The 15,258-nt window shown below is 37.1% G+C and overlaps 2 protein-coding genes across 8 annotated transcripts in view; one reads left to right on the top strand and one right to left on the bottom strand.

Moving 5' to 3' along the window:
• Window positions 1-3,603, bottom strand: part of TMEM143 (transmembrane protein 143) — a 24,596-nt gene extending 20,993 nt beyond the window's left edge. Inside the window, exons 1-2 of one of the 3 annotated variants that reach the window (XM_034419460.2) lie at window positions 3,105-3,603; window positions 2,408-2,603 (exon numbers count right to left, since the gene is read on the bottom strand). In XM_034419460.2, the coding sequence (XP_034275351.1) occupies window positions 2,408-2,602 (195 nt within the window). In that variant the 5' untranslated portion in view covers window position 2,603; window positions 3,105-3,603. Of the gene's footprint in view, window positions 1-2,407 lie in introns of all 3 variants that reach the window. The other 2 variants (XM_087891847.1, XM_034419461.2) reach the window with 2 other exon arrangements.
• On the top strand, window positions 3,298-15,258 carry SYNGR4 (synaptogyrin 4). Of its 5 annotated transcripts, none has more exons than XM_034419467.3 (5): window positions 3,298-3,843; window positions 5,317-5,461; window positions 6,677-6,914; window positions 8,977-9,113; window positions 14,903-15,258. In XM_034419467.3, the coding sequence occupies exons 2-5, from the start codon at window positions 5,366-5,368 to the stop codon at window positions 15,119-15,121; spliced, it is 690 nt and encodes a 229-aa protein (XP_034275358.1). In that variant the 5' UTR covers window positions 3,298-3,843; window positions 5,317-5,365; the 3' UTR covers window positions 15,122-15,258. The 5 variants fall into 5 exon arrangements, with proteins under 5 accessions (XP_034275358.1, XP_034275354.1, XP_034275356.1 ...); XM_034419463.3 differs by having other exon boundaries at window positions 3,729-3,843; window positions 5,304-5,461; XM_034419465.3 differs by lacking the exon at window positions 3,298-3,843 and adding an exon at window positions 4,008-4,095 and having other exon boundaries at window positions 5,304-5,461.

Raw genomic sequence — 15,258 nt, 5'->3', positions numbered from 1 at the left:
TCAAACATCTTTATAACAATACAGGTAGTCCTTGACTTAAAACAGTTCATTTAGTGACTGTTTGAAGTTTCAATGGCACTGAAAAAAAGGTTTTTCACACTTACAACTATTGCAGCATTCTCATGGTCACATACTCAAGATTCAGATTTTTGGCAACTGACTAATATTTATGACAGTTGCAGTATCCCTAGGCCATGTGATCGCAACCTTCTGACAAGCAAAGGCAATGGGGAAACCAAATTCACTTAACAACCATGTTACTAACTTAACAACTGAAGTAATTCACTTAACAAGAGTGACAAGAAAGATCGTAAAATGGGGCAAAATTCACTTAAGAAATATCTCACTTAGCAACAGAAATTTTGGGCTCAATTGTGAGGACTGTATGTTGAGGACTACCTGTAATGAAATTTACATATTCAACTATAGCTTTGTGTTTCCACCAATGAGAGAAAAAATGGTATATTTCAAAAACAGACTTCAGATTTCCAATCCATACTTTTATGTTTCTCCACTTTTTAAACCATGGCTATAGCAGAAGTGGCCACAAAGTAAAGAACTCCTGGGCAAGAAAAAAAAAGTCCTGATTTCTAGAAGTTTCATACATCATTATTAAGGTGGGTAAATTTATATGGCAGGATCATTATCCTTAATTTGTCCCTTATGGGAATATAAGCATTATAATTTAGCACTAATCCAGGTCTAAAGCGCAAAGGGTTTATACCAAGGGTCAGCAACCTTAAACACTCAAAGAGGCACAAAGGCCCTAACCGGAAGCCCCCCGTTCAATTCTGCAGCCAACCGGAAGTCCGGTTCCCCCCACCATAGTTTCTCCTTCTAGCGCGGCATCCTTTTTTCCTCTGCTGACTGGAAGTCCGGTTCCTCCAACCATACAGTCTCCTCCTAGCATGGCGTCCTTTTTAACTCGCCCGACTGGAAGTCAAGTTCCCCCACCATAGTGTTTCCTCCTAGTGTGGCATCCTTTTTCCTCTGCCAACTGGAAGTCTGGTTCCCCCCACCATAGAGTCTCCTCCTAGTGCAGCTTCCTTTTTCCTCTACCTATCCTAACTGAAAGCCCTATCAATTGTGGATCTGACTGGTGACAGGGAGCCGCAGCAGAGGGATGAAAGAGCCACATACGGCTCCAGAGCCGCAGGTTACTGACCCCTGGCTTATACATTGTATAACCTCTATCTGCCTAGTAGTAAGTTCAAAAGAATTCGCTTCATATTCTCCAGATCATTATTGTCCAATACACTCCAGATCTTAGAGGTCAACTTTTTATAATCTGTGCTAAGTATCTGGATTGCTTGTCTGGTAAAGGCCATTCTACCTTTCTAGAGTGAGTCTCTCTAATATAAGCCTTCCCATTTAAATGAGAAAAGTGTATTTTCAGATTTAATCATAAAAGATCCTATATATCAAATGATCAAAGGAAACATGAAGGGTTTCAAGGATAACATTAGGGCGTTGCCGTTCCTCAACCATCAAGGAATTTAGATAGCTACCAATTGTAACTAGAATTCCTCTTTCATTCCCTTTTATATCTGCAAAAGCTTGTAATTTGTCACCCTTTCATTTTTTTCATGCCATGTCACTCAGCATATATAGGATAACTGCCTTCGCCTCCTCTCCACATGCTATGCTTTTTCTCCATTTCTTTACATTTGTTTAATAAAATTTAAGCCAGTTTCCTCTACTCTTCAATTTCTACATGAATAGCACTTTTGTTTCAAGAAATGTTTTCGTCTATTCAGAATGTTCTCTTCCAAAGGTTCATCCCATTTGGCCCATCTCATCACTTCAGAAGGTTGCCCCATCGAAGCAAGTTTTTTAAGATCGGCTTAATTCATACTCCACATTTTCATGAAGACAGACCCTACTTAACAGGCAAAAGGGAGCTGCCTCCAGAGCTGTGAAATGAAGGAAAATTAGATTCTAAAATCAAGATTGCAGATAACTTGCTAAAAAAAATCCCACCTGGTATACTAAAGCAAGCATGGACTGGGTCAAGAGAAATTACATTTTGCAATCCGAATGCATCATGCACATCAAGTAAACCAGTATACAATATATTACTGTATAACACTTCATACTATTGCTGCTTGTGTTGTCTATGACAGGGGTGGGCAAATGTGGCCCTTTTACAACCTGTGGATTTCAACTCTGGGAGTTGAAGTCCACAGGTTGTAAAAGGGCCACATTTGCCCACCATGGTCTATGAGAAGGGGTGATACATTTTGCTTGTTTCTATGATTTCACTAAGCACTATCCGCACATTGTAAAAATTGTTTATGCTGTTTTGAGGCACCGAAACACTCCGAAAGCCGAGAGGGATGATTATGAATTTTGCTGTTGTGCAATGCATTCAACGGATGTCAGAACTGACACAGAAGCCTATTTTTACCTTTACCAGGGCTTCAACCAGTTGGTTCTTGGAAAACGGGATGTATTTCTCCTGATAATCCACTGCCCAGTTATGTGGTTCTGTTGGCTTCCGCATCTTCCGATATTTCACCATCGTGGAAGCAAGGGAGGCCTTGCCACGCAAAGACAACCCTATAATCTTGGTCCCCAGGGCTAACCGGGTTATGCTCAGCATTCTGGGAGAGTCCAAAGCTTAACAGTTAAAAAATGGCAGCACAGGCATATTCATAGGCTAAATTTCCTCAAGCTGACATTATTTTGCAACCCCACTGCTTGAAGAGCTGTGGCAGGCACCTTTCAAAGCAGCCAATGTAGAAAGCTTTGATAAATCAAGTAGAGCAAATCTATCTTTTTGATAAGCTGCAGGCAAAGAATACTCAGTTAACATGGAGGTACCATGCACAAAAGACAAGGTACTTTCCCCACTACCACCACCCGCAATTCAATGTGAAAGCAACAGAACAGGACAGAACAACAGGGGTTAAAAGTCAAATTCATCAGGCTATCCAAACTGTTGAAATTAAAGCCCCCCCCCACCTTACAAACCAAGGAGGTTATTTTTTTTTCTCCCTCTTCACAAATACACACACACACGCACACAAAAACCGTTTTAACTACAGATCCAATTCGGACCAAAAGAAAAAAAAAAGTCCACTATTGGAGCAACGAGCTCTGACCTTTAAAAAGAAGCCTGACATTGAATCTGGGGGCACATGCGCACAATGTTTCTTTATTTCTTCCGCCCGCAATTCTAATCTTTTTAGCTACTCCCGGTGAACTTCAGATTGCGTCGTGCGTTTGCGCAGTGGCTTACGTCGCTTGTCGCTGAGCTCATAATCTAGAGATAGAAAATATAAAACAGCTACCCGCAAAGGGTAAAACTTGTTTGCCCATCAACTCTGTTGTGATTCAGCCTCTGCAAAATACCGTCGAGGCTCACAATGGAGACATTCTGTATCATTCGTCTTTTACTAAATGTGAACTACTGAAAACGTTTCGATTTAAGAGAAGCCGAGTTGGTTGCTCTATACCATTTTCCTTTCCTGTCTCTATGGCCGAACCACGGGGAGCTTGCAACAATCAAAAGAATTCCACAGTATCGGAAATTCTTTCCAATCCGTTCGGTTTTAATATGATGCGCATGCGCCCAACACTGCACAGACGAAATAAGACTGCACTTCCTCCTCAGCGCACGCGGGGTTCTCTAGAATCCTCTCAGGCGTCATTCTAATTCCCACCCCCAACAGTCATTTTCAACTGCCCTGTTGAACGCTCCAGCGTTCGAAATGAGACACTGGCAGCTCTCCTGACCAATCAGGCTTCGAGTTCTCTCAAGAGTTTTTCCCCTCCCTCCATGGGCACGTGACAAGATCGAAAAGGCGGGAAAATCTTCATTTCCTTCACTTTCCCCAAGGGGTAAGTGAGGAAAGAGGACGTTTCTGAAATGTTCCAGGATGATCAGGAAAATGTAAAGCGCTGTGTCCTTCATTTCTGAGTTGGCTTTATCGTGAAGTCCCTTATACTGTTTCTTTGAGCCTTTTAGCTTTCTTCCATCTGTCATTTTCAGGATATATTGGACGTCCATATTCATATGTAAATACGGTAGTAAAGTAGGGATTGAAGCCAACTTCTGCCTGAGGAAAGGAGAGTTAAAAATAAGGGACACAGGTTGGGTTCTTTGTTACAATATTTTCCCCAAGGCAAAGAATATATGTAGCCGTGGTTAAAAATTGAGGAACACAAAACAGTATAATTATCCCAAAGGAGCAACTTATTTCAATATATTTAATTGCACTTTAAATGGATCTTTCTCAAGTAATCCGCTACACGCCTTTCCTTTTCCCTCATTTTATTCTAACAGAGAAACTGCCTAGTTTAAAATTGGCCTGTAAGTCTGGCTGAGCAGATATTTCAGTACAGATCCTCTGCTAAAACTAGCCATTATTTTTCAGTACTTCTCAGGTAGGAAAAGAAATCAAAGGAATGTGTTTAGAGCTGCATTTACACATGGAATTTAAAATTATAGATCAATTTCTTATTTGCTATAGAGAAGTAAATCTGTGTATAGGTAAGTTTATTCCTTCCAAGAGAATAACTCAATAAATTTGAATAATAAAACTTTTTTGCACATAGTTTTTTTCAGATAAAACTAAACAGATTTGCAATATTTACTATGAAATTAGCTTCTGAGAACAAAATGAAAAGGCATATTGAGTAGTATTTGATTGTGCTCCATCACTGGGGTGCTAGCACTGGGGTGCTAGCCCTCTTTTCTACTAAGAAATTTAAATATGAACTGGAAAATGATATTTAACTATATACTCAAAGTTTGCATAAACTCATCATATAACTGAGGCTCTGGAGCATATCTTGGAGTGATGGTAACAAAAGTGTAACTGCCTAAATAGAATGATACTGTTAAATTCAGATATTAAAAATATGGCTATCACCAGTGGTGGGATTCAGCCAGTTCGCACCACTTTGGGAGAACCGGTTGTTAACTTTCTGAGAAAGTTTGGCAAACTGGTTGTGGGAAGAAATCATTAGGGTAGAGAACCGGTTGTTAAATTACTTGAATCCTACCACTGGCTATCACTCATTAAAAGCTGCTAGTTCAGTTATTGTGCAACTAAAGGAATATTTCTTAAATAAAAGTCATCTTAAAAGATAATGGAAAATTCTATACATTGCTTCTAAATATTTAATAATCACAGTTTTGTTGACCTTCCATATGCCTGATAGGTAGATTAAGGATTTGTTGGGATGTGCTAAGGCAAGAACAGAACTCTGAAAAAAACTTTTTAAAAAAAATGTTCAGTTGGTAGATAGGATCTTAGCAATATTTGTATTCTTAAAATTCAGATAATGTTTCTCAGCTTCAATTTACAGCAACCTTCCAAATTCAGTTTTGTTCTAATGACAAAAAGACAACAACAGGATGAGAAAAATGGCTTCAGTCTTGCGGGACCTTTCGGACCATGACATGGTGCACTTCTTCATACAACCTCAGATTGCTGCTAGAACACTAGCAGGGGTGAGACAAAATAACAGTACTGACTAAATGGTGGCTTCTTCTATATTTGGGGTCACGTATTGTCTCTGATGCAGTTTTAACATCAGAATAGTGTTCTAACATAATAGTTGGGAATCAAAAAGAGGCTATAACAATACACATTATTAGGATAGGTTATACTATATCAGCAATAGCCATAATATTTTTATTTTCAAATATAATCCAGTCATTTGCTTTATTAACAAGTAGATAACCTGTGACCCATTGGGTCATTACATAGATATTTCCTGACTAAAACGAGAAACAGAATGGCCATGGATGAGCAAAAAAGCAGTGGGAATTGGAACAACTTTTGTCTTCCTGTGAAGAAGCTTTCCTTCAATGAGACTTTCCTTGTAGGAAGCAGACCTGCCTGCCTTCTAGTCTGTGACCACATTCATCATTTTCTCATTGACCAAATTCTACTATTTGAATAATAATTACATATGTCTTGACTATACTGTTTTCACTTAGTGTAATCATTTTGTATACAAATGTGACTACCTCACTTCCATACTACAGTACTTGTAAAATAAGGTTTGTTATTTTAGTTTTTTAACTAGGATCCAGCTATTAAGTTCAAAGACACAAACGATTTGAATAAAATTAATGTCTGATGAAATCTCTTTGATATAGGGAACATTTAAAGCACAAGATGCCACCAAATATCTATCAAATCTATGGAGATCTTCAAGACATGCCTTTGGCATATTTGCCAAAAGCATGTAAACTGCATGCAGTCAGTCTGTTCTCCAACATCAGTATGATTCAGCACTGGCTCAAGTCTCCAAATTTCCTGAGTTATACACAGTTTTTTATTGAGCTGCTTGTCCTGAGAAGGAGATGCCTCCTTTCTATAGAAAATTCAGGAGAATAGCACCTTGGTAGACTACTTGGAAAATTATTTTCCACCATTGTTTTTCTTCCTTGTTTCAGCTGTGCTATAGACAATATGTATGTCCTTTGGGGGCAGAGGTAAAGGTAAAGGTAACCCTCAGAGATAAAAACAATTTCCCTGCTCCTTATGTTGGCTATAGAAGAGGTGAATGATCAGGTTGATTTTTCTCTTTGCCTCAGTGCAGATTCAAAAGAATGATGCTTGGATCAGTTAGACTTGATTGCAAAAAATGTATATCATGGAACACATAGTATTCCAACATTTATATTTAACGTGCCCATTTTTTTCTCTTGCCTCAGGTGTTTTCTCTGGTTATATTTGCCTCCTTGGTGACTGAAGGATATCAAAACTTGACAACCTCTTCCCAGCTACATTGTATTTTTAATGATAATGGGGCAGCCTGCTGCTATGGCATCACAGTTGGCGTACTTTCTTTTCTCCAGTGTCTCCTCTTTTTGGGCTGTGATGTCTATGATACTTGCATTACTAATCACAAGTTCAAGTATGCTATCCTTATATTGGATGTTACTTTCTCTAGTGAGTAGTTTTTTTGTTATTTTGAAAATAATCATGGGGTTAAATTTCAATATTTAACAATAATTAGGAGATAACTGATGCCTGTGAACCCCAATATTCTAAATATTTTACTTTATAGATCTATCAAAATTGTCCTCATATTTTCTCACTCCTATACTATCCCCCCAGATAGCAAGCTATTACAGTCGTGTCTCGCAACCACCCTCCCCATTAAAATCACAAGTTCTATCAAAATGAAAATGTCAACCTTATTTTACAATCCAACTGCTGTTAGATTTGATCTACATTTGACCATGTTGTGATTACACTATTGTTGATCTTCCAAATGAACCTATCCAGTTATTAAAATGGTTTCCGAGGATCTTCTTTGGGTTCCTTTATTATTTGTATTGGCAATAAATAGTGATGAAAATGGGCACATTTCTAGGCTTTCTACCTTGTTTCCAGGGAAAACAAGTTCTCCTTTTCCATGGGGATCTTCTATTAAAAAATTTACTTCAGATAATTTGGGGCCCTCTGTAGTTATTTTATTTTTGTTTGTTGTCTTTATTTATTGTTTTAATATGTCTGATAATTTCCTGTAAGTTTCTTTGAGAAACTAAAGGCAAGATTCTGTTTTCTTAATGAGGAAACAATACACATTCAATGATTGTGGAAGGAAGAGATAGAAACGTTCTGGTCACTTTGTAGTTTTAGGTCTCTTAATTTTTTTATCTTGTTTTCTGGTATTTCAAATTGCTTTCTTTTTCCTCAAAAAAATACTATGACCTTAAGATAATTTATGTATTGATCTCACTAATGGTATACACTTTCTTATTAATATTTACAAAGGATTAACTACATTATTTAGATAATAAGACCTAGCTCTAATGCTGAGAAAGGTAGAAGGAAAGAGAAGAGGATGACCAGCAGCAAGCTGAATAGACTCAATTATTAGTGGGTTCACTGATAAATGACTTGATAGCTCATGTAGGGACTGATCACTATGGAGAATTTTTTTTAATATGGTTGCTAAGTCAACAACTTGATCACCATACAGTTACTCATTGCTTAATGACCAGTTGTTCAACATTTGAAGTTATGAAGGGCTTCAAAACTACTTTTGATTCATCCTTGACTACCAAACCCGTTCCTTGTGTCACACAATTACATTTCAGGCGCTTGGCAGCCAGCTCAGATTTATGACTAGTTGCAGCATTCCACAGTCGCTTTAGTGCAATCTGCAATGCTTTTTGCCGTTTTCTAGCAGATATTAGATATGCTTGATTCACTTAATGATTATGTGGAGTTTTTTTAACCATCCCTTGATTTGCTTAACAGCCACAGTGACTCACGTAACAACCATCATAAAACCAGTTGTAAAATGGAGTCAGATCACATGGTAATCAACAACTGCAACAATTTATGACTAGATGGCTCAATTGTGGTCATAAACTGAGGACTACCTGTAATCACTTTTTAAATATACAATTTATCTTTCTCTACACTAAGGAGTTGTACTGGGGCTGGGCAGTGAAGAGCAGTACACTTATTAAATCTATACCATGTAGTGACATTATTTTATCATTTTTAGAACAGAAAATGTTTCAAAAATAGATTTTGGATTCTGATTCAATTCCTTAATAGAAGGATGAGTTTAGTCCATTTATATAATATCTTTATCAGTAGAGCCAAACTTCATGAAATAATTTCATATTTTAAGAATATAGTTCAGCTTTTATCAATTAAATCATATTTAAATCTTATTTAAATAATCTTGGAATAATGTATTCCAAAATTATTTTAATATATGCTGGCTTGAAAATGAAACAAAGCTATCATTGGATGTCAAAAACATTAAAGAACTCTCAATTTTCTTACAGTGCCAACATAAAAAAAATCTAATACCCAATAATTTTTAAGCACTGGTGGTCTAGAAGTCCTTATAGGGTATGGCAAAAGAATAAAAGAAATAATGAAAATACTATTTTTCCCCCCAGATACAGCAGTGGGTCTCACAGGATTTATGCTAACACACAACTTATTTGTTTGTGTCACATTCTTAGTCATCTTCTTTCCTCAGTGACTTGGACATGCCTGTGGTTTATTGGATTCTGTATCCTAACCAATCAGTGGAACCGGTCAACTCACTCCTACCTGCTGGGAACTAGTGCTGCACGGGCTAGTATTGCCTTTGCCTTCCTTTCTGTTCCATGCTGGGTGAGTCAGTCAAGTACATCCATTATTATTTCAGAATGAGTCTGCCATGGAAGCAGAGTACATCCCTGCAGAGTATCATTAGCCACAAAGGCAATTTCATCTTATTAAGGTCAAATGAACTGCCTTAAGGAAGCATATATCATTTACTTTATTCATTAAATCAGATGAGGATAATCCCATAGTGGATGATGTTTACTTTTCAATGAAATTAATTTTTTTAATTGTAAACAGTTTGGTTCAGCATGCATAACATTTGTATTTGATCATTCTTAAATGTACTGCTACAATGTAGGTATTTCAAAAGAATGTATTAGACTGAACTAAATCGAACTAGTACTCCTATGTAACACTTAGATTTGGAGTGGTTGCCGAATAGACAATCATATTATAAACCTAATGATCTTATGATTCCTCAGATGCCACTGAACTTCCAATTTTCTACCAGCCTTCACTAGAATGGCTTACTAATAGAGAAGGGAGATGGGAGTTGTAGTTAAGTGACATTTAGAACACTACAGGTTCTGTATCCCTGCACTATCCTCAGATTTTGTCAGAAGCTTATACAAGATAACTCAAGTTTGTGTATTGAAAAAAATATACAACATTTTCTGTTTGCTTTCTGCTGTTTCTGTGTCTTCCATTATTTGTTGAATTTCTTTCTAATTTTCTGTACTATTGTACTCAGGGGTCCTTGATGCTCTGAGCTTGGTTGTTTTCTTGCAGATGTTTCATTACCAAACTAGGGAACATTGTCAATTCTGATAATGAAAAAAACCAAGCTCAGAGAGCACCAAGGACCCCACAATTCAACCCTGAGCTACAATGTTCTATTTTATTGGAATCATACCCAGGTCACCCATTTTCTGCAAAGATTGCTTCCAGGGCATAAATAATTTTGCATTACTGTGAAATGGACCCCTGATTCCTTTAGACTTGTAATTAAAGTTGATGGTTCATATTGAAAACATCAAACCAATCTATCTTAAACGCTAATTTTCTGGAATGTTAGTATTTTAAGTATAGAAATACAACAATGAGGAAAATATGGTTACTCTCTGTTTCAAAACTTTAAAATTAAAATCTAGTTTCTTTAATTTCTGGGAATGAGAAAAATAGCTCAGGAATGAGTTCTGAAGCAGGTTTATTCCTTCATTTGTTAAGGAACTGGGTGACTCACATTTCCCATCAAAAATATAGAATCAATCAGGAGAAGCCTTCATGTACAGGCAATAGCAGTACTCATTTATTTACAAACTTGGCACAGAAAAAAGTCAAGCAATTCAGAACTCAGGCTTGTCCATGAATGATGTTCTTTAACTCAGGAAGACTGAACAGTTAACATACATTTTACATCCAGCAGAGACCATATTGGTAACAACTTACTTGACCTCCTGCCAAGCTCAGAGCATTTTAATTCCCACTGCTTACTCGGCCAGTTTACTAAGTACATTTTGCAGAAAGTACACCTTTGAACAAAGTCTTAATTTAAAGACTACAGAAAAATTGCAGATTTCTTGTTAGTTTCCTTCACTTATGAAGAGAGATGATCACAATTAACAGGAAATTAATGAATTGAGACTAAACTTTGTAGAAGGGATGTGGATCTTTCTTCTGCAAGTTGTGTTTTTCTGAGTGCTTTATAATTTTATCACCAATTTAACCAGATGGTTTCATAGTGTCTTGGATTCCTTAAAGCCTTTTAAAAGCTTGGTGGCAATAAACTGCTTTCCAAGAGTTGAGTATAGGGGCACTTAACGGGGTCAAGACTGTAAAAAATATACTCCTGCCCAAAAAAAAATACCCCAAAGAAGAAGATCCTGAATTGTAAGGTACTCCAAGGAAGAGTACACAGAAATAAATAAGTAAAGGAATAATCCTACCATTTATCACACTCACTCAAAAAAGGGGAAGGATCAATACAAAGCATAATTAATACAAATCTAATGGCTACCAATTTTTTTCTTCTGTTCAATTGTGTCTGATTTTGAGAGACTACCTGGATATGTCCCTGCAGTTTTGTTGTTGTTGCATTTTTTTTTCTTCAAAAGTGGCTTGCCAACTGCTCCCTTCCTAAGGCTGAGAGAAAGTGACTGGCCCAAGGCCACACAGTTGGCTTTGTGCCTAAGGCAGATTAGAAACAGTCTTGCAGTTTTTAGCCTGATACTTTAACCACTACACCAAACTGGTTCTTGATTTAGCATTAATTGCCTGTAAAATAAGATGCCTAATTTATTTTTAAAATATACATCATCTGCAGTCTATCAAACATGATGTTCACATTATACTCCATTTTAGGAGAAGTGGTAAAAAGGAAACCAAAAAACCCACAACAACAGCCCCCAGTCCACCTCCCTAGAATAAAGGTGAGGAAAGGCTACTGAATAGATGTATGGTGAGTGCAAAGAAAGAAAAAGGGGGGAAATAAAGCTGGAGATGTTGGAAACAGATAACTGGAGAAGAAAGGGAAGAGAAAGTTCAAGACCCCCCTCCTGCACGAGCTGCACTGGCTCCCGGTGGTCTTCCGGGTGCGCTTCAAGGTTTTGGTTACCACCTTTAGAGCGTTCCATGGCATTGGACCAGGGTACTTACGAGACCGCCTTCTGCTACCAATAGCCTCTCACCGACCAGTATGCTCCCATAGAGAGGGGCTTCTCAGGGTGCTGTCGGCCAAACAGTGTCGACTGGCAGCCCCCAGGGGGAGAGCCTTCTCTGTGGGGGCACTTACCATCTGGAACGAGCTCCCCCCAGAGATACGGAGGATCCCGGATCTACGCACGTTTCGTCGTGCTCTCAAAACATTTTTATTTCAGCAGGCTGGCCTGGCCTAACCCCCCCCCCCTTTTTTTTTTAATTTGATTTATATGCCGCCCTTCTCCGGAGACTCAGGGCGGCTTACAATGCGTTAAGCAATAGCCTTCATACTTTTGTATATTTATACAAAGTCAAGCTTATTGCCCCCACAAACTGGGTCCTCATTTAACCTACCTTAGAAAGGATGGAAGGCTGAGTCAACCTTGAGCCTGGTAAGATTCAAACCTGCAGTAATTGCAGGCAGATGTGTTAATAACAGGGTGCTTTAAACCACTGTACTACCAAGGCTCTTTTAAATTTTTAAATCGTTTAATTTGTTTATAAATTGGGTGTTTTAAATTTGTTTTGGCCAAAAAAATTAATAATTTTAATGGATTTTTAATGTTTGTATTATCTGTATTTTATCTTGGCTGTTCACTGCCCTGAGTCCTTCGGGAGTAGGGCGGTATAGAAATTTGATAAATAAATAAATAAGATTTAGGCATTACTAAAAGCAGGCAAATAGTCTCCCCTAATAACTTTTAGGAATATTAATTAGGAATATTCCAAATAATCAGTCACCTATACCTTTTGGTAGCAATAGTATGAGTTGCCGCTCCTGCTCAACTGTTGAAAGCAATATGGAAAAACCCTTTCCAATTTACCAATAATTATTTGGAGGAAAATATAGTTTTATTGGGTAAATACAATTTCTTTTCCTAATACTACTGCCTCAACTAAAAATCCCTTAAACCTGTTTAGTTGAATTTATGCAAGAATAAGATCACTTTTCTTAGCAAACCAACTGGGAGTCCTTAGCATTTTTCTTGGTGATCTAAATTTTCTTCCAAGATCTTACAATTACATTCTCCCACCTTCTCCCGAACTTTTAATCATTATCTTTCAGCCTTTTCAGACAAAGAATGACATAGTAGTCTCCGTCCTATGTATCCTACACATGGATTATTAAAAGCCTCTTTCCTTGATAACACACTGACAGGTCTACCATTCAGCACAATGTAATATTTAAAAAATATTGCACTGCCTACAGAAAATACGGATTTTTGACAGATATGGAAGAAAAATTATTTTTTTCAAGATGGTTATTGGGACCCTAAACATACAGTTACCGCCATTTCAAGCAAGATGGAACATATGGGAAATCAAGCATTTGTAGGTCTATATTTGGGTATGGTGTTGCTTGTCTTTTTACATACATCCTGAATGTCAAGTTGTTTAGATTGTGTGCCATTAGCCAGAAAGTATTCAGACCATTTTGGTGGTTCATTCTATTTTTTCAGAGAATCGTAACAGCTCAGAAACAGAATCATTGCCCAGGGAAGTTAGCTAGTGCATTTCTATAACTCACTTAAAGAGTAAATCTTTTCAGGAGCCTTTTTCATCAAATCCGAGTCACTGAGATTCTTTTCTCCAAAGTTTGCTAATTTAAGGACAAAAATCTCAGTATAAATTGGTTGGAACTGAAAATAGTATATTAAAACACACTTTTTCAACATTTAATTCAGGGCAAACCCTATCTTGACCCACACATCTGATCAAGTTCACTTAAATAGTAAGAGGAAACATATTCCCAGTTCATAATGCACTGTCACCTTTTGGTTGGATTGAGGAAAGGCCTATTTTGAATATCAGCAGAACATATGCAAGATTTAAGAACCAGTCCATAATGGTTCTACCTATATGATAAAAGGGAATGGAATATGCACCAATAATGTTCATTTGGGAATTTAGTGATTTGTCATAGTAGTTGTTAATGTTTCTCTAGCAAATAACAAGTCTAACAGGTCTTACCTCTGTATCCAAAGCAAGGATACATATTTTCCCTTGAGGACTCCAATTACTTTACTGCTCTGCAAGATATGGTTATAAAGAGCACTTGTAATTTTAGTGGTTCCAAATAATTAGTGGCCAAGGAAAATTTGATCTTAGATCTAGCCATGACAAGACTGCTTCCTATCTACTACAAAGGACCTTATGGGATTTAGTTTTTCACTCAAATCCAGCTGACCATATATGTGGCCCTTGAGAATAATAGCATATAGTCATTGATACTATTTTGATATGTAGGAGACTTCATAAAGAGAGTATATGAATTAGAGACTTTTATAATATAACGTAGGGGGGGAAGTTTGGGCTCAATCTGGACTAAAAGATGTTCTTGCTTTTCTCAAAGAATCCGGGCCTCCAATCTAAAGAGATAGGTAGATGCTATTGCATGTTTTTCCCCCTCTCTAATCCTCTACTAGCCTAGCTGCCTAATCTTAAAGCTAATATTTTTGAGGCATAGCACCATGCTATAAAATCCCAATTGTTGATGGGAATTTGTCCTGGAATTTACACAGGATATTTAGTCAATATTTTGATACTATTTTAAATTCTATGGCTTCACTTTACTCACATTTGCTCTGAATATATACTGAAATGTACATTTTAGTTCAGGAAGTACACATATTTAATAGGGGGAAATGATTGCATTTGATATTTATGATATCTTAAAATTGTATTTGGATATTTATAGCATGTAGATGTTTATATTTGTAGCTTTATCCAAATATTGTTCTGCATTGCAATAAGTGGGAAGAATAGTTAATTCGCAGATATTCTGTTCACTGCAGAATACATACATGTCACATTAAGGACCCAATACTTGTTTTCTCAATTTTCTCCTAAAAATCCTATTCTGGAAAACTTTTTTCTTTTCAATTCTTCATTTTAAAATGATTAAACTCAACATATTTCATTTATTTCTGTTGGAAACAAAGTGGTTGTTGTAAAATAGTTGAGAGAATATATTACTTATCAAGCTAAATACTTCATTTTTCCATAATCTTTACAGTTATTTCAGGAAGGCTAATATTTTTATTAATTATTATACCATATTTTGTAATATCATCCTAAACCAGGACAAGATCAAATTTCTTATCATAAAATTACCTAAGATTACAGGTACCTGACTTGTTACCGCTTCTCCTCCATAGGGATACCTAGCTTATCTGGCTGTGAAAAACCTGTGGGCTGAGCCACCTGTGCCGTATAAGCGGACGCTGGATGAAGGATCTGTTGCTCTGACCACCCTTTCTACATCGACCACCACCTCTCTTCCCAATAATATGGGATTCCCTGAAAACATGGGTGCAGCTTCCTACCCATCCACTCCTGTACCCCATCGACTAACATTAATGAATACTGATGACTAAGCAGTTCTTTGTTCCTGTAGTAAATAATTTTTACTAAAACAAACAAAAAAAAAAACCACCCAAAAATGTCTGAAGTTGATTTTACTGAATCAAAGCAAAAATAAAGATGGATGGACAAGGAATTTGTAAGTACAATA

The sequence above is a fragment of the Pantherophis guttatus genome, chromosome 4 (genome assembly GCF_059756535.1).
Source record: "Pantherophis guttatus breed Tessera chromosome 4, ASM5975653v1, whole genome shotgun sequence".
In the NCBI taxonomy this organism is placed as follows: Eukaryota; Metazoa; Chordata; class Lepidosauria; order Squamata; family Colubridae; genus Pantherophis; species Pantherophis guttatus.
Note: the sequence above shows the minus strand (reverse complement) of the source record. Positions and strands in the feature narration are given on the sequence as shown.